The 26783-nt window shown below is 37.0% G+C and overlaps 1 protein-coding gene across 1 annotated transcript in view; it reads right to left on the minus strand.

The window, feature by feature from the left end:
- Positions 1 to 26783, minus strand: part of HDX (highly divergent homeobox) — a 227238-nt gene that overhangs the window by 50322 nt on the left and 150133 nt on the right. Inside the window, exon 5 of the mRNA XM_045995799.1 lies at positions 16036 to 16182. Coding sequence (XP_045851755.1) covers positions 16036 to 16182 — 147 coding nt within the window. The remainder of the gene's footprint in view (positions 1 to 16035; positions 16183 to 26783) is intronic.

Consider the following 26783-nt stretch of genomic DNA (forward strand, 5'->3'; position numbering starts at 1 on the left):
CAAGAATAGGCCCACACCCCGTCACCTAATAGTAAAATTTACAAGGCTTAGTGACAAAGAAAAAATCCTGAAAGCAGCCCGGGAAAAGAAGTCTATAACATACAATGGTAAAAATATTAGATTGGTAGCAGACTTATCCAAAGAGACCTGCAAGGCCAGAAAGAGCTGGCATGATATATTCAGAGCACTAAACGAGAAAAACATGCAGCCAAGAATACTCTATCCAGCTAGGCTATCATTGAAAATAGAAGGAGAGATCAAAAGCTTCCAGGACAAACAAAAACTGAAAGAATTTTCAAACACCAAACCAGCTCTACAGGAAATATTGAAAGGGGTCCTCTAAGCAAAGAGAGAGCCTAAAAGTAGTAGATCAAAAAGTTACAGAGACAATATACAGTAACAGTCACCTTACAGGCTAATAATGGCACTAAATTCATATCTCTCAATAGTTACCCTGAAAGTTAATGGGCTAAATGCCCCAATCAAAAGACACAGGGTATCAGAATGGATAAAAAAACAAAACCCATCTATATGTTGCCTACAAGAAACTCATTTTAGATGCAAAGACACCTCCAGATTTAAAGTGAGGGGGTGGGGCACCTGGGTGGCTCAGTGGGTTAAGCCGCTGCCTTCGGCTCAGGTCATGATCTCAGGGTCCTGGGATGAAGTCCCGCATCGGTCCCTCTGCTCAGCAGGGAGCCTGCTTCCCTCTCTCTCTCTCTCTCTCTGCCTGCCTATCTGCCTACTTGTGATCTGTCTCTGTCAAATAAATAAATAAAATCTTAAAAAAAAATGAAGTGAGGGGTTGGAAAACAATTTACCATGCTAATGGGCATCAGAAGAAAGCTGGAGTGGCAATCCTTATATAAGTTCAATTAGATTTTAAGCCAAAGACTATAATAAGAGATGAGGAAGGACACTATATCATACTCAAAGGGTCTGTCCAACTAGAAGATCTAACAATTTTAAATATCTATGCCCCTATCATGGGAGCAGCCAACTATATCAACCAATTAATAACAAAATCAAAGAAACACATCAATAATAATACAATAATAGTAGGGGACTTTAACACTCCCCTCACTGAAATGGACAGATCATCGAAGCAAAAGATCAACAAGGAAATAAAGGCCTTAAATGACACACTGGACCAGATGGATATCACAGATATATTCAGAACATTTCATCCCAAAGCAACAGAATACACATTCTTCTCTAGTGCACATGGAACCTTCTCCAGAATAGATCACATCCTGGGTCATAAATCAGGTCTCAACTGGTATCAAAAGATTAGGATGATTCCCTTTATATTTTCAGACCACAATGCTCTGAAGCTAGAACTCAATCACAAGAGGTAAGCTGGAAAGAACTCAAATACATGGAGACTAAACAGCATCCTTCTAAAGAATGAATGGGTCAACCAGGAAATTAAAGAAGAATTGAAAAATTCATGGAAACAAATGATAATGAAAACACAATGATTCAAAATCTGTGGGACACAGCAAAGGCAGTCCTGAGAGGAAAATATATAGCACTAGAAGCCTTTCTCAAGAAACAAGAAAGGTCTCAAGTACACAAACTAACCCTACACCTAATGGAGCTGGAGAAAGAACAAGAAAGAAACCTTAAACCCAGCAGAAGAGAACTCATAAAGATCAGAGCAGAAATCAATGAAATAGAAACAAACAAACAAAAAAAGAGTAGAAAAAAATCAATGAAACTAGGAGCTGGTTCTTTGAAAGAATCAAAAAGATTGATAACCCCCTGGCCAGACTTATCAAAAAGAAAAGAGAAAGGACCCAAATAAATAAAATCATGAATGAAAGAGGAGAGATCACAACTAACATCAAAGAAATACAGAAAATTATAAGAACATACTATGAGCAACTCTACGCCAACAAATCTGACAATCTGGAAGAAATGGATGCATTCCTAGAGACATATAAACTACCACACTGAACCAGGAAGAAATACAAAACCTGAACAGGTCCATAACCAGTAAGGAGATTGAAACAGTCATCAAAAATCTCCAAACAAACAAAAGCCCAGGGCCAGATGGCTTCCCAGGGGAATTCTACCAAACACTGAAGAAGAACTAATTCCTATTCTCCTGAAACTGTTCCAAAAAATAGAAGTGGAAGGAAAACTTCCAAACTCATTTTATGAGGCCAGCATCACCTTGATCCCAAAACCAGAAAAGGATCCCACCAAAAAAGAGAACTACAGACCAATATCCTTGATGAACACAGATGTGAAAATTCCCCACAAAATACTAGCCAATAGGATCCAACAGTACATTAAAAGGATTATTCACCACGACCAAGTGGGATTTATTCCAGGGCTGCAAGTTTGGTTGAACATCTGCAAATCAATCAATGTGATAGAACACATTAATAAAAGAAAGAATTAGAACCATATGATACTCTCAATAGATGCTGAAAAAGCATTTGACAAAGTACAGCATCCCTTCCTGATCAAAACTCTTCAAAGTGTAGGGATAGAGGGCACATACCTCAATATTATCAAAGCCATCTATGAAAAACCCACCGCAAACATCATTCTCAATGGAGAAAAACTGAAAGTTTTCCACTAAGATCAGGAACCTGGCAGGGATGTCCATTATCACCACTGCTATTCAACATAGTACTAGAAGTGCTAGCCTCAGCAATCAGACAACAAAAAGAAATTAAAGGCATCCAAATCAGCAAAGGAGAAGTCAAACTATCACTCTTTGAAGATGATATGATACTATATTTGGAAAACTGAAAACACTCCACTCCAAATCTGCTAGAACTTGTACAGGAATTCAGTAAAGTCTACGGCCATACCACCCTGAACGCGCCCGATCTCATCTGATCTGCTAGAACTTGTACAGGAATTCAGTAAAGTGTCAGGATATAAAATCAATGCACAGAAATCAGTTCCATTTCTGTATAACAACAACAGGACAGAAGAAAGAGAAATTAAGGAGTCAATCCCATTTACAATTACACCCAATACTATAAGATACCTAGGAATAAACCTAACCAAAGAGGCTAAGAATCTGTATGCAGAAAACTATAAAGTACTCATGAAAGAAATTGAGGAAGACACAAAGAAATGGAAAAATGTTCCATGCTCCTGGATTGGAAGAATAAATATTGTGAAAATGTCTAGGCTACCTAAAGCAATCTACACATTTAATGCAATCCCTATCAAAATACCATCCATTTTTTTCAAAGAAATGAAACAAATAATCCTAAAATTTATATGGAGCCAGAAAAGACCTCGAATAGCCAACGGAATATTGAAAAAGAAAGCCAACGTTGGTGGCATCACAATTCCGGACTTCAAGCTCTATTACAAAGCTGTCATCATCAAGACAGCATGGTACTGGCACAAAAACAGACACATAGATCAATGGAACAGAATAGAGAGCCCAGAAATAGACCCTCAACTCTATGGTCAACTAATCTTCGACAAAGCAGGAAAGAATGTCCAATGGAAAAAAGACAGCCTCTTCAATAAATGGTGCTGGGAAAATTGGACAGCCACATGCAGAAACATGAAATTGGACCACTTCCTTACACCACACACGAAAATAGACTCAAAATGGGTGGAGGACCTCAATGTGAGAAAGGAATCCATCAAAATCCTTGAGGAGAACACAGGCAGCAACCTCTTCGACCTCAGCCACAGCAATATCTTCCTAGGAACATCGCCAAAGGCAAGGGAAGCAAGGGCAAAAATGAACTATTGGGATTTCATCAAGATCAAAAGCTTTTGCACAGCAAAGCTGTTAACAAAACCAAAAGACAACTGACAGAATGGGAGAAGATATTTGCAAACGACATATCAGATAAAGGGCTAGTATCCAAAATCTACAAGGATCTTAGCAAACTCAACACCCAAAGAACAAACAATCCAATCACGAAATGGGCAGAGGACATGAACAGACATTTATGCAAAGAAGACATCCAGATGGACAACAGACACATGAAAAAGTGTTCCACATCACTCGGCATCAGGAAATACAAATCAAAACCCAATGAGATATCACCTCACACCAGTCAGAATGGCTAAAATTAACAAGCCAGGAAATGAGAGATGCTGGCAAGGATGTGGAGAAAGGGGAACCCTCCTACACTGTTGGTGGGAATGCAAGCTGGTGCAACTACTCTGGAAAACAGCATGGAGGTTCCTTAAAATGTTGAAAATAGAACTACCCTATGACCCAGCAATTGCACTACTGGGTATTTACCCTAAAGATAGAAACGTAGTGATCCGAAGGGGCACGTGCACCTGAATGTTTATAGCAGCAATGTCTACAATAGCCAAACTATGGAAAGAACCTAGATGTCCATCAACAGATGAATGGATAAAGAAGATGTGGCATATATACACCATGGAATACTATGCAGCCATCAAAAGAAATGAAATCTTGCCATTTGCGACAACGTGGATGGAACTAGAGGGTACCATGCTTAGTGAAATAAGTCAATCGGAGAAAGACAACTATCATATGATCTCCCTGATATGAGGATGTGGAGATGCAACATGGGGGGTTAGGGGGATAGGAGAAGAATAAATGAAACAAGATGGGATTGGGAGGGAGACAAACCATAAGTGACTCTTAATCTCACAAAACAAACTGGGGGTTGCTGGGGGGAGGTGGGGTTGGGAGAGGGGAAGGGGGGTTATGGACATTGGGGAGGGTATGTGCTATGGTGAGTGCTGTGAAGTGTGTAAACCTGGAGATTCACAGACCTGTACCCCTGGGGATAAAAATACATTATATGTTTATAAAAAAATAAGAAATAAATAAAAAACTTAAAATCTTAAAGAAATGGGCAGAAGACATGAATAGATATTTTTCCAAAGAAGACATCTAGATGGCTAACAAACACATGAAAGTTGTTCAACATCAGTCATCAAATCATAACTATGATGAGATACTACCACACAACCTGTCAGAATAGCTAAAATTAATAACATAAGAAATAGCTGTTAGCAAGGATGTGACAAAGGGGAACATTTTTACACTGTTAATGGGAATACAAACTTGTGCCATCTCTATAGAAAATGGGGGGTCGGTCCTGAAAAAGTTAAAAGTCAAACTATCTTTTGATCCAGCAATTGTACTACTAGGAATTTACCCATTTGATACAATAACACTGATGCAAAGGGCACACGGATTCTGGTGTTTATAGCAATATTATCAACAATAGCCATAGTATGGATAGAGCCCAATTCTCCAATGACTGATGAATAAAGAAGATGTGCTAAATAAGACAAAATCAGAGAGGGAGTCAAAACATAGGAGACCCTTAACTATAGGGAACAAACTGAACATAGCTGGAGGGGAGGTGGTTGGGAAGATGGGGTGACTGGGTGATGGGCATTAAAGAGGGCACTTGATGTAATGAGCACTGGGTGTCATATGCAAGTGATGAATCACAAAACTCTACCTCTGAAACTGAAAACAAAACAAAACAAAAAGTAGATGTGAGATATATATATAATGGAATATTACTCAGCCATGGAAAGGAATGAAATTTTGTCATTTCCAATGACATGGATGGAGCTAGAGAGTATTATACATAAAATAAGTCAATTAGTGAAAGAAAATACCATATGGTTTCACTCATACATGGAATTTATGAAATAAAATAGATTAACGTAGGGGATGGGGAAAAATAAAGAGTGAGAGAAGCAAACCATAAGAGACTCTTAACAATGGAGAACAAACTGAGGGTTGACAGAGGGAGGTGGACGGGAGATGGGCTAAATGGGTAATGGGTATTAAGGAGGGCCTGTGCTTATGTTTGTTTGTTTTGTGTGTGTGTTTTTAAAAGATTTTATTTATTTATTTGACAGACAGAGATCACAAGTAGGCAGAGAGACAAGCAGAGAGAAAGAGAGGGAAGCAGGCTACCTGCTGAGCCTAGAGTCTGATGCAGGACTCTCTCCCAGGACCCTGAGATCATGACCTGAGCCGGAGGCAGAGGCTTTAACCCACTGAGCCACCCAGGCACCCCTTGCAGGGCACCTTGTTAAGATGAGCACTGGGTGTTATATGTAAGTGAGGAATCACTAAATTCTACATATGAAATGAATTTTACCATATATATTAACTAGAATTTAAATTAAAACTTGAAATTAAAAATGTAAAGAATCAATTTTACTTCAGTAATAAGTTTGTAGAAAAAAGTAACAAAATATATATAAAATAAAATTTATGTTTATTATATATATCATATACGTAGGTGTGTGTGTGTGTGTGTGTGTGTGTGTGTGTGTGTGTAATCAATTACTACACTTATCTGGGTGATCATTGAGGAATGTATAGAATTATAAGTCAATATGTTGTACACCTAAAGCTAATATAACATTGTAAGCCAATTCTACCTCAAGAACAAATTATTTATTTTTCCATTCACTTGCCAAATACTTTTGTCAAAGATAAGCTGACTATATTTATGTGCATCTACTTCTAGTCTCTCTATTCTTCTCTACCACTTATTTTTTTTATACTTTTGCCAATACCACATTGTGTTGATTGGTATAGCTTATGTTAAGTTTTGAAGTTTGGCAGTGTCAGTCTTCTGACTTTTCTCTTTTGATATTTCATTGGCTATTCTATATTGTTGCCATTTTATATAAACTTTGAATCAGTTTGTCAATATCCACAAAATAACTTGAGGGATTATTATTGGGTTTTCATTAAATCTATAGATCAAGTTGTGAAGAAGTGACATACTGATAATACTGAGTCAATCTATGTACATAAAAAACCTCTCAATTTGCTTAAATATTTCATTTGTTTCTTCAGAGTTTTGAGGATTTCCTCTTATAGTTCTTGTACCTATTTTGTTAAAGTTATGTTTAATTATTTTATTTTTGGGGTTATTTTTAAATTTTTATTCAGATCCCAGTTTACATAGAGTATAATATTAGTTACAGGTGTACAATATAATGATTCAATACTCCCATACAATACCTAGTGCTCATTACAAGTGCATTCATTAATCTTTATCACCTAGTTAGCCCATCCCCCAACCTGCCTCCCTTCTGGTAACCATGGGTTTATTCTCTATAGTTAAGAGTTCGTTTCTGGGTTTCTTTCTCTCTCTCTGCTCATTTGTTTTGCTTCTTAAATTCCACATATTAGTGAAATCATATAGTATTTGTCTTTCTTTGACTGACTTCTCTCACTTAGCATAATACTCTCTAGCTCCATCTATGTTGTTGGAAATGGCAAGTTTCACTCTTTTTTATGGCTGAGTAATATTCTATTGTCTTTTTAAATTCAATTTTTACCTTAAATTCTAATAAGTTAACACATATGGTTAATTTGGTTTCAGGTGTAGAATTTAGTGATTCATCACTTACATATAAATCCCAGTTCTCATCCCAAGTGCCCTCCTTAATAGCTATCAGCCATTTAGCCCATCCTCCCCACCCATCTCCCTCCATCAATCCTGTTTGTTCCCTATCCCTAAAAATCTCTTATCGTTTGCTTCCCTCTCTCTCTTTTTTCCCTTCCCCTATGCTTATCTATTTTTTTCTGAAATTCCACATATGAGTGAAATCATATGGTATTTGTCTTTCTCTGACTGACTGATTTCACTTAGCATAATACTCTCTAGCTCCATTCAAGTCATTGCCAAAGGCAAGAGTTCATTCCATTCCTTTTGATGGCTGAGTAATATTCCACTGTAGATACATATACCACATCTTCCTTTTACACTCATTAGTCATTTATCTCTTGGGCTCTCGCTGTAATCTGGCTAATGTAGATAATGCTTCTATAAACTTTGTGGTGCATGTATCCCTTTGGTGTGTTCATGTAAATCATACTTTTTTCAGTTCCATTGAGTTTTGCTCAGAACTTTATTATTTCCTTCCCTCTGTTTGCTTTGTGTTTATCTTGGTCCCTTTTTTGTGGTTTTTTGAGATGGAGTGCTTAGATTATTGATTTGAGATTTTTCTTTTTGCTAATGTATAACTCAGTGTTACAAATTTCACTCTCAGCACTACTTTAGCTGCATCCCACGAATTTTAATATGTAGTATCCTTTATGTTCATCCTGTGGAGTGTCTTTTTACCTTTGCTATTCTCTTACACTGTTCCTTTATACAGATTCAAGTCTTTGAGCTATATCATTTTATTTCTTTCTGAAAACTTTTTTGATTTCTTGCAAGCAGTTCTACTTACAACGAATACTCACTATTTTTGCTTGCCTGAGAAAAAATTTTATATCTCCTTCACTTTTGAAGGATAATTTCATAAATACAAAATTCTAGGTTGGTGTGTATTTTTTAACAAAACTTTAAATATTTTGCTTTACTCTCTTTTCCTTTGCATGATTTCTGAGATATCAGACATAATTTTTAAATTTGCTTCTCTATAGGTAAGATATTTTCCCCTTTTTCTTCTCTCAAGATTTATTCTTTTTCTGTTTCCTGCAGTATGAATCTGATATACCTAGGTGTATTTTGGGGGGGTTTTGCTTGTTGTTGTTTTGTTTTGCATTTATCCTGCTAAGTTCTCTGAGCTTACTGGATCTATGATTTGGTGTCTGACATTTATTTGAGGGATATCTCAGTCATTATTGCTTCAAATATTTCTATTGTTTTATTTTCTTCTTCTGGTATCCCCATTATGCATATGTTATATATTTTTGAATTGTTCCACAGTTCTTGTATATGTTGTTCTGTTTTTATTTCTGTCTTTTGTATCTTTTTGCTATTTGTTTTGGAAGTTTCTGTTGACATATCCCTAACCACAGAGATTCTTTTCACAGACATGCCATCTACTAATAAGCCCATCAATGTCAATCTTCATTTCTGTTGCAGTTGTTTTTGATCATTAACATTTCTGTTTGTTTCTCAATTAGGATTTCTATCTCTCTTCTTACATAATCTGTTTGTTCTGACATGTTTTCTGCTTTTTAAAAATTATAGTCCTAGCCTATCAATCATAGTTACTTTACATTCCTGGTCTGTAATTCTAACATCCTTTTCATACCTGAATCTGGTTCAGATTCTTGCTCTGTCTCTACTATGGGGTGTTTTTTATTTGCCTTTTAGTATACCTTTTAATTTTTTCTTAAATGTCAGACACGGTGTACTGGGTGAAAGGAACTCTGATAAACAGCCCTTTAGTTAGTAGTGGTAAAATGTGGTGTGGGGAAGTAGTCTACAGTCTTACAATTACTATCACTATTATAATTAGTCTGTGCACCTGGCCTGTGAATTTCACAAGTGCTCTTTAGCACCATCCACAAACTTTAAGTGGAGCAGAATAGCTAGAGAAAGCTTCAGCTGGTTATTTCACTTCCTCCAGGTTGATTAGGCACTGAGAAATCCCCAGTAGGTTAGGCTATGGTAAAATAGTTTTTCTTTTTTTTTTCTTTTTTTTTTTTAATGTAGGCCTTGTTAAGAAGAACAGAATGCTTTAACACATTTTAAAATATACTTTAAAATATACTTTTTCCTTGACTTACAGTATGTTTGCATCCAAATAAACCCATCATAATTTGAAAATATCGTAAGTCAAAATGTATTTAATACACCTAAGCTATTGAACATCATAGCTTAATCTAGCCTAATTTAGAAATGCTCAGAACACATTAGCTTATAGTTGGGCCAACTAATCTAACACAAAGCCTATTTTATAAAAATTGTTGACTATTTCATGTAACTTATTGAATAGTATATATAATGTGAAAAACAGAATGGTTGCATGGTACAGAATGATTGTAAGTGTATTGGTCATTTATCCTAGTTACATGTTTGACTGGTAGTTGTGGCTCATTTCTTCTATCACGAGAGAGTATTGTACTACATATTGCTAGCCTGGGAAAAGATGAAAATTCATAATTTGAAGTATGATTTCTAATGAACACATATTGCTTTTACACCATTGTAAAGTTGAAAATCTTAAGACAAACCATCAGAAATCGGGGATTATCTGTAGTCACTTTTTCCTGCCCTTGCCTGACCTAGATGAGGGGTTCTTCACCCATATTCACAGTGAGAACTTGATAGACCTTCTGGAGGTAGAACTCATAAAAATATGGGGACCCCTTTATGACTGACCTCCCTTCCTGTAGTTTTTAAGTCTAAGACTTTCCACACTGAGCCTTCAGCAATTTGTCAATTATACTTTATATTTTATTTTGTTTTTTAACCTTAGTACTGATTCCCACAGAGATTTCTGCTCCAATAAGTTGTGATTCTCTATATTCACCTGCTTATCTTTCCAATCCTGGGATCAGTGATTTGCCCTATGACCTCATTTATCTAGCATATCTAGGAAAATTTGTTAATTTATTAATTTTTTAGCTTTTTCTTTGTGTTAAGATAAAGTAAAACTCCAAGCTTCTCACATGCAAGAGCAGAAATTAAACCTCAAATATACATATTTTTATTTCCCTTTAGATTTCCTCTTTGACCTGTGGATTATTTAGAGATGTGTTGTGTAACTCCCAAGCATTTGTAGATCTTCTTGTTATCTTTCTATTATTAACTTGTACTTTGGTTCAAATATAGTCAGAAACATATGCTGTATGATTTCATTTTTTCAATTTATTGATGTTTGCTTAATGGTCCAGGATACATTTTAACTTGATAGGTGTTCCCTGGGCACTTAAAAGAAATGTGTATGCTACTGTTGTTTGGTTGTGTGCTCTATAAATGTCCATTAGATCCTATTGATTGAAGGTAGTTTTATCTTTGCTTGCATAAAAAGCTTTACATAATTAATGTATACAACCCAATGGGTTTGAAGATAAGTATACACCCATGAAACCACCCCCAAAATCTAAGTCATAAACCTGCACATCATTACCAACTTTCCTCTTATGTTTTAATTACTACTGTTATTTATTATTATTATTATTATTATTATTATTATTATTTTGTGATAACATTTCATAATATCTACTCTCTTGGAAAATTTTTTAAGTATACAATATAGTATTTTTGACTATAGGCAACATGCTATGCAGTAGATCTCTAGAATTTAATCATCTTGTGTAACTGAACTTTGTATGCTTTGACTAATTCATCCACATTTCCCCCTACCCTCATCCCTATTCTACTCTCCATTTCTATGAATTAAAAATCAGTAGTATTATGTAGCATTTGTCCTTCTGTGTCTGGTTTATTTCTCTTAGCATAATAACCTCCAGTTTCATCCATGTTGTTGCAAGGCTTTTAAGGCTGAATGATATTCCATTGTATGTATATTCTCCATTTTCTTTATCCTTTCATCTCTTGATGGGCATTAGGTTGTTTCCATATTGGATATTGTGAATAATGCTTCAGTGAATATGGGAATGAAGGTATCTTTTTGAGATAGTGATGTAAACTTCTTTGGGTATATATCCAGAGGTGGGATTGATGAATCACATGGCAGTTCTATTGTTAGGTCTGTTGTTTTTTTTTTTTGGAACTTCAATACAGTTTTCCATACTGACTGCACCAATTTACATTCCCATCAATAGTGTTTAAGGGTTCCCATTTTACCACATCCTCTCCAACAGTTGTTATCTTATATTTAATTGCTAATAGTCATCCTAGTAGGTGTGAGGTGATATCTCATACACAATGGAGTATTATGCCTCCATCAGAAAGGATGAATACCCAACTTTTGTAGCAACATGGACGGGACTGGAAGAGATTATGCTGAGTGAAATAAGTCAAGCAGAGAGAATCAAGTATCATATGGTCTCACTTATTTGTGGAGCATAACAAATAACATGGAGGACATGGGGAGATGGAGAGGAGAGGGAGTTGAGGGAAACTGGAAGGGGAGATGAACCATGAGAGACTATGGACTCTGAAAAACAACCAGAGGGTTTTGAAGGGGCGGGGCGGTGGGAGGTTGAGGAACCAGGTGGTGGGTAATAGGGAGGACATGTACTGCATGGATCACTGGGTGTGATGCCAAAACAATAAACACTGTTATGCTGTAAATAAACAAAAAAAATTTATTTATTTCTTATTTTTTTATAAACATATAATGTATTTTTATCCCCAGGGGTACAGGTCTGTGAATCTCCAGGTTTACACACTTCACAGCACTCACCATAGCACATACCCTCCCCAATGTCCATAACCCCCCTTCCCCTCTCCCAACCCCACCTCCCCCCAGCAACCCCCAGTTTGTTTTGTGAGATTAAGAGTCACTTATGGTTTGTCTCCCTCCCAATCCCATCTTGTTTCATTTATTCTTCTCCTATCCCCCTAACCCCCCATGTTGCATCTCCACATCCTCATATCAGGGAGATCATATGATAGTTGTCTTTCTCCGATTGACTTATTTCACTAAGCATGGTACCCTCTAGTTCCATCCACGTTGTCGCAAATGGCAAGATTTCATTTCTTTTGATGGCTGCATAGTATTCCATGGTGTATATATGCCACATCTTCTTTATCCATTCATCTGTTGATGGACATCTAGGTTCTTTCCATAGTTTGGCTATTGTAGACATTGCTGCTATAAACATTCAGGTGCACGTGCCCCTTCGGATCACTACGTTTCTATCTTTAGGGTAAATACCCAGTAGTGCAATTGCTGGGTCATAGGATAGTTCTATTTTCTTTTTTTTTTTTTTTTTTTTTTTTAAGACAGAGAGAAATCACAACTAGGCAGAGAGGCAGGCAGAGAGAGAGAGAGAGAGAGAGGGAAGCAGGCTCCCTGCTGAGCAGAGAGCCCGATGCGGGACTCGATCCCAGGACCCTGAGATCATGACCTGAGCCGAAGGCAGCGGCTTAACCCACTGAGCCACCCAGGCGCCCGGGTAGTTCTATTTTCAACATTTTAAGGAACCTCCATGCTGTTTTCCAGAGTAGTTGCACCAGCTTGCATTCCCACCAACAGTGTAGGAGGGTTCCCCTTTCTCCACATCCTTGCCAGCATCTCTCATTTCCTGGCTTGTTAATTTTAGCCATTCTGACTGGTGTGAGGTGATATCTCATTGGGTTTTGATTTGTATTTCCTGATGCCGAGTGATGTGGAACACTTTTTCATGTGTCTGTTGTCCATCTGGATGTCTTCTTTGCATAAATGTCTGTTCATGTCCTCTGCCCATTTCGTGATTGGATTGTTTGTTCTTTGGGTGTTGAGTTTGCTAAGATCCTTGTAGATTTTGGATACTAGCCCTTTATCTGATATGTCATTTGCAAATATCTTCTCCCATTCTGTCAGTTGTCTTTTGGTTTTGTTAACTGTTTCCTTTGCTGTGCAAAAGCTTTTGATCTTGATGAAATCCCAATAGTTCATTTTTGCCCTTGCTTCCCTTGCCTTTGGCGATGTTCCTAGGAAGATGTTGCTGTGGCTGAGGTCGAAGAGGTTGCTGCCTGTGTTCTCCTCAAGGATTTTGATGGATTCCTTTCTCACATTGAGGTCCTCCACCCATTTTGAGTCTATTTTCGTGTGTGGTGTAAGGAAGTGGTCCAATTTCATGTTTCTGCATGTGGCTGTCCAATTTTCCCAGCACCATTTATTGAAGAGGCTGTCTTTTTTCCATTGGACATTCTTTCCTGCTTTGTCGAAGATTAGTTGACCATAGAGTTGAGGGTCTATTTCTGGGCTCTCTATTCTGTTCCATTGATCTATGTGTCTGTTTTTGTGCCAGTACCATGCTGTCTTGATGATGACAGCTTTGTAATAGAGCTTGAAGTCCGGAATTGTGATGCCACCAACGTTGGCTTTCTTTTTCAATATTCCGTTGGCTATTCGAGGTCTTTTCTGGCTCCATATAAATTTTAGGATTATTTGTTTCATTTCTTTGAAAAAAATGGATGGTATTTTGATAGGGATTGCATTAAATGTGTAGATTGCTTTAGGTAGCCTAGACATTTTCACAATATTTATTCTTCCAATCCAGGAGCATGGAACATTTTTCCATTTCTTTGTGTCTTCCTCAATTTCTTTCATGAGTACTTTATAGTTTTCTGCATACAGATTCTTAGCCTCTTTGGTTAGGTTTATTCCTAGGTATCTTATAGTATTGGGTGTAATTGTAAATGGGATTGACTCCTTAATTTCTCTTTCTTCTGTCCTGTTGTTGTTATACAGAAATGGAACTGATTTCTGTGCATTGATTTTATATCCTGACACTTTAATCTAATTATTCTTTGGATTTGCATTTCCCTGATGATTAATGATGTTGTGTACCTTTTCGTATATTTTTTGGCCATTTGTATGTCTTCTTTGGAAAAATGTCTATTCAGTTCCTTTGCCTATTTTAAAATCAAATCATAACCTATCTATCTATCTATCATCTATCTCTATAAGTCATTTACATTATGACAGAATTACACAAGATGATGAAAGTCTAGGTTTATATTTATATGCATATATAGTATTTTGTTTATGCATTCACTTGATGGACACTTGTTTTTTTTTCCCACTTTGATTATTATGAACAATGCTGTTATGAACATTCATATATAAAGTTTTTTAAAGTTTTTTTAATTCCAGTTAGATAAGATACCATTTAATATTACTTTCAGGTGTACAATTTAGTGATTCAACACTTACATACAACCTGATGCTCATCACAAGTGTACTTCTTAAATCCCCAGCACCTATTTAAGCCATCCTCCCAATCACCTCCCTTGAAACTATTAGTTTATTTTCTGTAGTTAAGAATCTGTTTCTTGGTTTCTTTTTCTCTCTCTCCTTCCCCTATGCTCATTTGTTTCATCAAAATAAAAAGCTTCTGCACAGTGAAGGAAACAATCAACAAAACTAAAAGTCAACCCAAGGAATAGGAGAAGATATTGGCCAATGAAATATCTGATGAAGGCTTAGTATCCAAAATCTACAAAGAATTTATCAAATTCAACACCCCCAAATGAATAATCCAATCAAAAATGGTCAGATGACCATTTCAAAAGAAGACACTCAGTTGGCCCACAGGCACATGAAAAGATGCTCACCATTACTGACCATCAGGGAAATACCAAAACTACAATGAGCTATCACTTCACACCTGTTAAAATGGCTAAAATTAACAACATAAAGAAACAACAGGTGTTGGCAAGCATGTGGAGAGAGAAGAACCTTCTTGCACTGTTTATGGAATGCAAACTGGTACAGCCACTATGGAAAACAACATGGAGGTTCCTCAAAAAGTTAAAAATAGAACTACCCTATGACCCAGCAGTTGCATTACTATGTATTTACCTGAAGAATACAAAAATACTCATCCAAAGGGATAGATGCAGGCCAATGTTCATAACAGCATTATCAATAATAGCTAAATTATGAAACTAGGACAAGTGTCCATTGACTGATGAATAGATTATTACTCAGTCATAGAAAAGAATGAAATCTTACCATTTGCAGTCATGTCAATGGAGCTGCAGAGTATTATGGTAAGTGAAAAAGTCAGAGAATCAGAAATACCATATGATTTCACTCATATATGGAATTTAAGAAACAAAACAAACAAGCATGTGTAAGTTTTTGAGTATACAAACATTTCATTTCTTTTGGGTATATAATTTAGAGTGTAATTGTTGGGTCCTATGATAACTTTATGTTAAAATTTTTGAGGATTATTTTCCAATGTGGTTAAAACATTTTACATTTCCACCAGAAGTGTATAATGGTTCCAATTTATCCACATCCTGGTCAACACTTGTTATCATCTGTCTTTTTTATTATAGACATCATATTGGCCATTAAGTGGTATCTCATTGTGGTTTTGGTTTCCATAATTATAAATGATGAACATTTCTGTGTATTTATTGACCATTTATATATCTCCTATGGATAAATGTGTACTCAAATTCTTTGCCCATTTTTAATTTCATTATTTGTCTTTTTATTATTAAGATGTAAGAGTTAATATTTATATGCCCTGAATAAAAGTTCCTTATCAGATATGTGATTTGAATATATTTCCTTCTATTCTGTGGATTATCTTTTTCACTTTATTGATGTTCTTGTTTATGGTACCTCGTGCAATTTTTTTAAAGCTTTAATTTATGACAGTCTTCAACCACAGCATGAAAATTATGGAAAATGTCTTACCCGAACTATTTCACAGTCAACATTTAATTCAGTAGCAACTGCTTCAATTTTCTCTCTACAAACAGAACCAAGGCTGGTCATTCCGTTGTCCCAGTACTTCTTAAGGGTGGCTAAGTCTTGGTCACTGAACTGAGTGCGATCTTGTAGCTGTTAAAACAGATTTAAAATAATTAGAGTAATAAAAGGAAAGAATTTTATAGAAAGGACCATCTGGGTGATATTGCTAGGTTACTTTCAACACCTAACAGTAGCTAAATTAATTTCACAGTTTTTAAAATTAATTTATTTGAAAGAGAGGGAGTGACAGGGGCAGGGAGGGGGAGAAGGAGAGGGAGAGAGATTCTTAAGCAGGCTCCATGCTCAGCATAGAGAATTAGGACACTAAGATCACAACCTGAGCTGAAACCAGTAATTGGAGCTTAACTGGCTGTGACACCCAGGCACCTCTGATTTCACAGTTCTTAATATGTGTTCCCCCATTTTGAAATGGGCCTGTCCATGATATTTATTTCTGTAACATGAAAGTGTGCTAGAATAAAATGAGTAAAGAATGTTTAACTGTTAGAAATTAAGTAGTATTTATTTTAAATTGTTGCAATCACTTAAATAATGCATTGCCATTGCAGAAAATACAGATAAATTTTTAAAAAAAGAATTTAAATCACCCACAATTCTGGGAAATTGCACTTGTTAACATTATAATGTGTATTTTTCAAGCTTTTTTTCTATGATACACATATTCACATTCATACTACATACATTTTTAAAATAACAGGATCACATCACTGTGTTGTTTTTAGATAAATTAATCTAGATTTGCCATACATATGTCTTGTACTAGTGTTACAATTAAAAGTGTAAATAAAAAGTGTAAGAAGATAATGTAGACTTAAAAATCAGATTTATGGCTTCAGAAAGTTTCACAATAACCCTATCCTTTGTTTCTTAGAGTTTTTCAGTCCAATAAACTATGGTCATTTGTATTTTTTTAATTCAATAAATCCTGGAGGCACCCCTAGGAAGTAAATCAGAAGAAGCATGATAGAATAATGACTTCCAGTTTTCCAAAGGGAGTCAGAAAATCAAGGTCAGAGGACTCATTCAACAGGGCACAGAATGTTCATCGCAGAGCTAGAAACAGAAATCTGATTTTTTTCCTAGTACCTTCATCCCTATGATGTCTCCAATTATCTCAAAGGGTAGTAAAAACAACCCAAAAATAAATTTTAACTAAAAATATATATCCTGAAAAGTCCTGTATGTGTATGCATGTTTTTGTGATGAGAGAATAATGAGAGAGCAAGAGAGTGATAGAAAACCATTGAGACTGAGTTGAGGAGAAATGTTGCAAATCATGGAATAAGGTATGAGGTTCTGTTGCTGCCCTCGTTTTAGGCTACACCTCAAATACTTTGTAGACATATACTGATTTCTTTCTTTCATTTTTTTAAAGACTTTATTTATTTATTTGAGAGAGAGAGAGCAGAAGCAGGGGGAGGGAGAAGCAGACTCCCCAGTGAGCAGGGAGACCAAGGTGGGGCTAGATCCCAGGACCCTGAGATCATGACTTAGCTGAAGGAAGATGCTTAACCCACCGAGTCACCAGACACCCAACAACATGATTTCAATGTTCCCTTTCTAACTGAAATTTAAAATGGAACCCTCTCTTAAATTGGATTTGAATAAAAATGGAAAATAATCTATACAATGTATAAAATAGGACTTAAAAGAGTTATCCTAGCTAAAACTGATATAATACTTACAAGTGCAAATTTGTTTTAAAGCTACAACCTTGGGATTCCTTGGGTGACTCAGTTAAGTGTCTGCCTTCGGTTCAGGGCGTGATCCCAGGGTCCTGGGATTGAGTCCCACATTGGTCTCCTTGCTCAGCAGGAAGGCTGTTTCTCCCTTAGACTGCCACTCCCCTGCTTGTGCTTGCTCTCTGACAAATAAATAATATCTTCAAAAAATTGTTTAAAGCTACAACCTTTTGAAAGAGAGCTTTAAACATCAGGATGGAAAGCAATATATAAATTCATGGTTTACCACCAAAAGAGTGAATTTAGATTATATAAGTAATGTGTCTATTCATAAAAAATATAATAGTTGTTCTGTGTGTATGTTCCTTAGCAGATGAATCTTTTCTTCCTCTACTTAAAAAACCTGATAAGCAACATGTGTTATAAGAACTAGTACTGAGGGGCGCCTGGGTGGCTCAGTGGATTAAGCCGCTGCCTTCGGCTCAGGTCATGATCTCAGGGTCCTGGGATCAAGCCCCGCATCGGGCTCTCTGCTCTGCAGGGAGACTGCTTCCTCCTCTCTCTCTGCCTGCCTCTCTGCCTACTTGTGATCTCTCTCTCTGTCAAATAAATAAATAAAATCTTAAAAAAAAAAAAAAAGAACTAGTACTGAAATAATTATATGTCCCTAATAAATGAAGCAAAATGTGACACCCAAGTTTATTTTTAATCAAGTAGAATAAGCTTCAAGTTATTTATTTATTTTACTTTTTAAAAAGATTTTATTTGAGAGAGAGAGAGAGTGAGAGAGAGAGCACCAGAGTGGGGTGAGGAGCAGAGGGAGAAGCAGATGTCCTGCTGAGCAGGAAGCCCAATGTGGGACTTGATCCCAGGACTCTGGGATCATGACCAGAGCAGAAGGAAGATACTTAACCAACTGAGCCACCCAGGCACCCAGAGTTATTTACATAAATATCTCATTAGCCTCTCATTCTATATTGATTGTACAGTAATTTTTGTAGCTGAAATTCTCAAAATAAAACAGAAAGCAAAATAAACACTCATCAGGTTCTATGTAGATTCAAATAATCCACCATAACAGTTAGTGTAAGTGTTCTCACATATTTCCATTACAACAAATGCTCTAGTGCAAGCCAGCCTATATTATTGTCAGAATGGAAGGAATAATGAACAGAACACAACATACTCAGTCATTTAATTTGTAATTCATTTAGAAGACACCCAAGGCTGATTCATCCCTTAAATTGAACTAAACAAAAACTGACTTGATTTGTTAGAAGTGTGCTGGGGTCTCAACATTAGCAATACTGAAAGAATCTTTTTTTTTAAGGACCTTTTATGACAGTGCCTATTAAGTAGAAGCTTATGGGGGAATAACAGTTATTTTTAAGGTTCTTAAGAGCATATTATAACTAAGAAAATAAATAAGGTAGAAACAACAATATAGCATTAAAATTGGAAATATTGATTTAGAGAAGGATGAAAAGGTGGACAGAAAGGGTAAAGTACATTCTGCTCTGATGTTAAAATCAGTTTTGTTTTCAATTGGGCTCTAAGGCCACTTTCACTTTACAAAGAAACCTACAGCCTAAACCACTGGCTCAGTAAGTTAGACATATTAAACAATTCTTTGGTTGATTTTGTGAAAATAGTAACATTCCAGGTACATTCCTTGACAATCTTGGTGAAAGCTCAGGCTTGGCCCTAGTGACCATATAACTATGCTGCTTTTACATGGATTATAACACAATAAACAGAAACTTTCTGGCTTCTTTACCAGTTTCAGTAACATTTCTAGGAATTTAGTTTTTTGCTTTTCTTTCAAAAACAGAACTAGATGACAAAACTGTGATATTGAAAGCACAGCTTCCTGTTTTAAGTATGTTTCATACTTAATTGCAGAACTAAACTATTTGTACTCAGAAGCAACCCCTTTGAAATGAGAAACATTAAAAATTTCTAATCCAACTGACACTTCCCTCAGTTTACTCCTTCAGTGTTCCATATGCTATGCAGTATTTGGTCTTATTTCAAGGATAAGTCCAGACAATAGCTTGTGTTGTTGAGATTTCAAACTTATTTTGTGAAATTCTGTTAATCTTTCCACTTGACAATGGCTTCATTTAGTAATGGAGACTATACCTTTTTACTTTTATTTTTGTTGTAAAAATGAATTAATAATGCATTTGATAAAAAATAGTCAAACTCTCAGAAAGGTGTAAAATGAGCTACAGTCCCTCCTCCTTATTTATAAATTCCTAATCTAAACACCAAAGGCAACTACTGTCAGTAATTTCCAGAGTAACTTTACAAAATAAAAATATGTATACACTTACAAAAAAAGGGATGCTACTATAAACTTAAATTTTTTTACTTAAGTTTATCTTAGAGATATTTTTATACAATCACATACAGACACACTACTTAAATCTTTTCAGCTTCTAAATTGTGCTCCATGGACTACATCAAAATAAAAAGCTTCTGGACCACAAAAGAAATAAGAAACACAACTAAAAGACAGCCTACTGAATGGGAAAAGATATTTGCAAATGACATATCCAATAAAGGACTAGTATCTAGGATATATAAAGAACTAATACTGCTCAACACCAGAAAAACCTCAAATAATACACTTAAAAAATGGGCACAGGACATGAACAGATTTTTCTCCAAAGTAGACATACAGATGGCTAATGAACATATGATAATATATAATGCTCAATATCACTCATCATCAGGGAAGCACAAATCAAAACTACAATGAAACTTCCCCTTGCACCCTGTCAGAAAGGCTAAAATTAATAACAAAAGAAACAACAGGTATTGGTGAGGATGGGGAGAAAGGGAAACTGTCTCACACTGTTGGTGGGAATGCAAGCTGGTGCAGCCACTCTAGAAAAGATTACGGAGGTTCCCCATAAAGTTAAAAATAATCACCCTACTCTTGATTTTGCCTCAGGTCTCAGGGTTATGGGATTGAGCCCTGTGTCAGGCTCTCCACTCAGCAGGGAGTCTGCTTTTCTCCCTCTCCTTCTGTCTGCCCCTCTTCTCTTTCTAAAACAAATAAATCTTTAAAAAACAATGAGATATCACCTTATACCCGTCAAAATGGCTAAAATCAAAAACACACAAAAAAACAAGTGTTGAGGATATGGGAAAAAAGGAACACTCACGCACTGTTGGTAGGAATGCAAACTGTTGTGGCCAATGTGGAAAACAGTATGGAGGTTTTCAAAAGATTAAAAATAGAATTACCCACTAATTCCACTACTGGGTATTTACCTAAAGAATACAGAAACATTACCTGAAAAAGATATCTGCATCCTTGTTTTAATTGCAGCATTATTTACAATGGCAAATTATGGAAGCAATCCTAGTGTCCTTTGATAGACAAATAAGTAAAGAAGATGTGAGATGTGTGTGTGTGTGTGTGTGTGTGTGTGTGTGTGTGAGAGAGAGAGAGAGAGAGAGAGATAATGGGCATTCAACAATTTAGAATTGTCTAATGATGGAACTTTAGGCGGTTTTCAGGTTATTGCTAGTATAAACAATGCTTAAAGGGACATTCTTGCACATAGATCTTGCTTTATATTTGCAATTTATATATTATGGGAAATTCCCAGCTTTGTGTTTTGATCACCTCCACTTCTTCCCACTGGTGAAGAAGGGATTCCTTCCCTAGATGGGGATAGCCAACCAAAACCTCCCAACACCAGACAGATAAAATCAACAATAGTGTATTGGTTAGGTATATTCATAGCCTGGAAGAGGAGAACACCATATGCCACAAAGGGACACACAGATATTCCATTTGGGAACAGAATGAACAAGCAAAGGCTGTACTGTAACCTCTGAGAGTGGTGAAACCCCATTTCCCACAGGAGATGTGACTGGCCTGTTTGAACTGAAGCCTTCCATTCAGAAATAATCAGGAAATCTGCTTGGTCCCTGAGATAAAGTTAGTTATTTGAATATGGTACTTTATCTGCACAAACAGGATGAGAAGGGGAACTTGTGGTTGACCATCCTTTGGGACTCTCTTGGCTTTCCTCAGATGTCAAAATGCATGTAATATGGCACTTTAACATCAGGTCTTTTAATTTTTTAAGGATTTTATTTATTTATTTGATAGAGAGACACAGAAGTAGACAGAGCAGCAGACAGAGGGGCAGGAGAAGCAGGCTCTCTGCTTAGCAGGATGTGAGGCTCAATCCCAGGACCCTGGGACCATGACCTGAGCCAAAGGCAGATACTTAACTGACTGAGCCACCCAGGCACCCCTTACTTGAATATATTTGAGACACACTGTTACATTAGTTTCGGGTGTACAACATTGTGATTCAACTTCTCCACACATTATGCTATGCTCACTACAAGATTAGCTACCATCTGTCACCAAGTAATGCTATTACAGTATCATTGAATGTATTTCCTATCCTTTTAGTCCCATGATTTATTCATTCCATAACTAGAAGCCTGTATCTTCCACTCCCCTTCACCCATTTTGCCCATCCCCTACCCCTCTTCCTCTGACCATCAGTTTGTTCTCTATATTTATAGATCTGATTCTGCTTTTAGTTTGTTTTTTTAGATTCCAGATAGGAGTGAAATCATATGGTATATATCTTTCCATCTGATTTATTTCACTTAGCATAATACCCTCTAAATCCATCCATGTAGGTCTTATACCACAAATTAGGATTAGTGGGCCAAAGAACATGTGCATTTAAATTTTTATAAATCTAGCCAAATTGCCCTTGGACAAGGGCTGAAATATATGATAGTCCTTATAGTCCTATGTCTCTGTAAATGATAGATATTGTCCAATTTTATAATTTTTTGCCAGTTTAGAGAAAAATGGTATCTTATTGTTTTGATTTTTATGTCTTTCAGAACACTTATTTTTATATGCTTACTAGCTTTATGTATTTATTTTTCTAAGAAATACTTATTTAGGGGGAGTCAAGATGGCGGGGAAGTAGGAGGAGGCACCGTTTCAACCTGTACCCTAAAGTGAGCTGATTACCTACTAAAGAACTCCGACCAAAAAAAAAAAAAAAGAACTCCGACCACCCATGAAATCAGCCTGAGATCAGAATTATACACGTCTGGATCTCTACAGGAGCAGAAGACATCAGTGGCAGGTAAAGCAGACTGGGAGCAGCGGACTGATATCGGAAGATAAACAAAAGGGGGAGGGAGCCACCAGAGGTGACAGATTGGAAAGTAATACCCCAACACGAGAGTGTTCTGCATCTGGGAACCAGCATTAACTTGGAGTCTGGTTGAAAGCACTCAAAAAGCAAAGAGCAAAGGATCGCGGTGGTTAATAGTGGGAACGTGGGCGATTAGGGTCAGGGACCTAAGTCCCCGGACCCAGGACAGCCTCCCCTGGCGCTGAGCCAGAGAGAGTGCAGCAGTGAAATCAGGTCTCCATCCCTGAGCCGCCAGTGCGCCTGAACGCCAGCATGCCCCGAGAACGAGTGGGGTCTGGCTCCTGTGAGGGCCTGGGAGCCTGGCCACACGACAATCCTGAAAGGCACGCGTCCCACACCCTCCCTTGGGATAGGTGCTCATAGGTGCTAGCCTGGAGCTCTGGCATCAGGAAAAACCAGACATTCCCAGCCCGGGACAGCGGGAAAATCTCATTGTGCGATCTCTACTCCGAACCTCTCTGGCAGTCTGGAGCTGCCTAGACAGCCACTGCTGCCCTGGTTTTTGGTACAATGAGGAGCTCCTGCATCCCCAGGGACAGTGACTCAGAACCGACTGTGCCAGCAGCTTTTGCAAAACATTCTGAGGCTTCTCTTTGAGAGGGAGGTTGGGGTGCAGTTTGCTCTCCTCTAAACCTCCAAAAACCATCAAAAGCTGTCAAGGCGAGAGAAAACAGATGAAAGAACATAAAACCCCCCAGAGAACAAAAGCCTGAAAAAAACAGTTTCCTCAGAGCTCACCCCCAGAGCTCAGAGCAGGAGGACCTAACTCAGGGAACATCATTGTCTGAAAACCCACGGGGCAGACCCCTCCCCCAGAAAACCAACCAGGAAGGAAGAAAAAAAAAAGACTACAAGAGAACAACCACCACTACTTCATAAATACAACTTTTATTTTTAACTCTTTACCAATATTCTGGTTCTTTTTTTTTTATACATACAGATAATTTTTTAACTTATTTACCATCACACTGAGATGTCCAGTACATCAAATTCTTTAATAACCTTCTAACCTGAACTTTTTGATACATACACCGGTGTTTTTCTTTTGCTTTTCTATTTTTTTAATTCTTTTTAAATTTTAACTTAGTTTAGTCTAGTTTATTCTTTTTTAATTTTTATTTTCTACTATACATATAGAGTTAAACTTCAAGGTAATCCCCTTTCCCCAATCAATGCTACCCCTATAGACAAACCAGTTTCTAATCCCCCTGTAACTTAGGAAAGTTGAGTCCCTTAACAAAAACATCAAGATACATTTAGGAAGAATCAAGATAAACTTCCTCAGCCACACTGAGAATTTATAACCACTCTCCCAATTTTTCCTTCTGTCAGTGTTTCTGTGAATTTGTGTTTGTCCTGATAATATATAAATCTTATACTTGGGGTTCTTTCTGATGAGGTTCTTCCCTTTTTTTTTTTGCTTATATATATATATTTTTGTCTCTTGTCATATACTTTTATCAGTCTTTTTGTTTGTCTGTTTTTGTTTGTATACTTCATAAATCTTACCTTGTGGCCCATTTGGGCTGAGCCTTCTCTTTTATCTTCCCTTTTTTTCCTCTCTCTCTCTCTCTCTCCTTTTTTTTTTCCTTTTTTCTTTTCCCTTTCTTTTCTTTCTGCTTCTCTATTTCTTTTTCTTTTCTTTTCTCTCTCATTTGGGTGGGGAACCCTGATTGCATGGAAGCGTTCCAGGGTGCACCTTGACTGCACCACAATCGAAAAGTCCAGCTGCATTTCTTCAGTCATCTCTTACCAAAATGACTAGGAGGAGGAATACCCAACAGAAGAAAAATACAGAGGATGGACCTTCTGCAACAGAGCTAATGGCTATCGACATAGACAATATGTCAGAAAAGGAATTCAGACTAACAATTATCCAGGCAATAGCTAGGTTGGAGAAAGCCATGGATGACCAAACAGAATTGATTAGGGCAGAACTGAAAGCCACCAGGGATGATGTTCAAAATGCTCTCAATGAGTTCCAATCTAATCTAAATTCTCTAAAAGCTAGGGTAACTGAGACAGAAGATAGAATTAGTGATCTAGAGGACAAACAGATAGAAAGGATCAGGAGGAAGCCTGGAACAAACAGCTCAGAAGCCACGAAAACAGAATCAGGGAAATAAATGAGGCCATGAAACGTTCCAACGTCAGAATTATTGGAATCCCTGAAGGGGAGGAAAAAGAAAGAAGTCTAGAAGATATAGTGGAAGAAGTTGTTGATGAAAATTTTCCCAATCTCACAAATGGAAACAACGTTCATGTACTAGAGGCAGAGAGATTTCCTCCCAACATTTTAGATTCTCGAAAGTCCTCACGACACCTTATAGTTAAAATGAGGAATTATGTTTCACGACAGACCCTCTTAAAAGCAGTTAGGACAAAGAAGCTCCTTACATACAGAGGAAAGCCCATTAGAATAACGTCAGACCTTTCCACAGAGACCTGGCAAGCCAGGAAGGGTGGGCAAAATATATTCAGAGTACTAAATGAGAAGAACGTGCAACCAAGAATACTCTATCCAGCAAGACTGACATTTAAAATGGATGGAGAGATAAAGAGTTTCCAAGACCGGCAAGTCTTAAAAGACTATGCAACCACCAAGCTGAAACTGCAGGAAATATTAAAGGGGGTCCTATAAAAGAGAAAAAAATCCTAAGAATATCATTGAACAGAAATATAGAAACAATCTACAGACTGAAAGACTTCAAAGGTAACACGATGTCAATAAAAACCTATCTCTCAATAATCACTCTCAATGTGAATGGCCTAAATGCGCCCATAAAACGACACAGGGTTGCAGATTGGATAAAATGATGGGACCCATCCATATGTTGTCTACAAGAGACCCATTTTGAACCTAAGGATACACCTAGACTGAAAGTGAAGGGATGGAGAAGCATCTTTCATGCCAATGGGCCTCAAAAGGCCGGGGTAGTGATTCTCATATCAGATAAATTAGATTTTAAACTAAAGACTGTAGTCAGAGATACAGAAGGACACAACATAATTCTTAAAGGGACTATCCGCCAAGATGATCTAACAATTGTGAATATCTATGTGCCCAATATGGGAGCACCCAATTACATAAGAAAACTATTAATCAAGATAAAGAGTCATATTGATATGAATACAATAATAGTAGGAGATCTTAATATGCCTCTCTCAGAAATAGACAGATCATTGAAGCAGAAAATTAATAAAGAAATAAGAGCATTGAATGAAACATTGGACCAGATGGACCTCATAGTTATATACAGAACATTCCACCCTAAAACAACAGAATACTCATTCTTCTCAAGTGCACATGGAACCTTCTCCAGAATAGACCACATACTGGGTTACAAAGCAGGACTCAACCAATACCAAAAGACTGACATTATTCCCTGCATATTCTCAGATCACAATGCTTTGAAACTGGAACTCAATCAGAAGTTTCCTTCTGATTTGAATTCAGAAGGAATTCAAACACCTGGAAGCTAAAGACCACCTTGCTTAAGAATGCTTGGAGCAACCAGGAGATCAAATATGAACTTAAACAATTCATGGAAACCAATGAGAATGAAGACACTTTGGTCCAAAACCTATTGGATACAGCAAAGGCAGTTCTAAGGGGGAAATACATAGCCATCCAAGCCTCCCTCAAAAAAATAAAAAAATCCAGAATACACCAGCTGTATCTACACCTTAAAGAACTGGAGAATCAACAACAAATCAAAAGAACTCCACACACCAGAAGGGGAAAAATCAAGATTAGAGCAGAGATCAATGA

Source organism: Meles meles, chromosome X (assembly GCF_922984935.1).
Source record: "Meles meles chromosome X, mMelMel3.1 paternal haplotype, whole genome shotgun sequence".
Lineage (NCBI taxonomy): Eukaryota > Metazoa > Chordata > Mammalia > Carnivora > Mustelidae > Meles > Meles meles.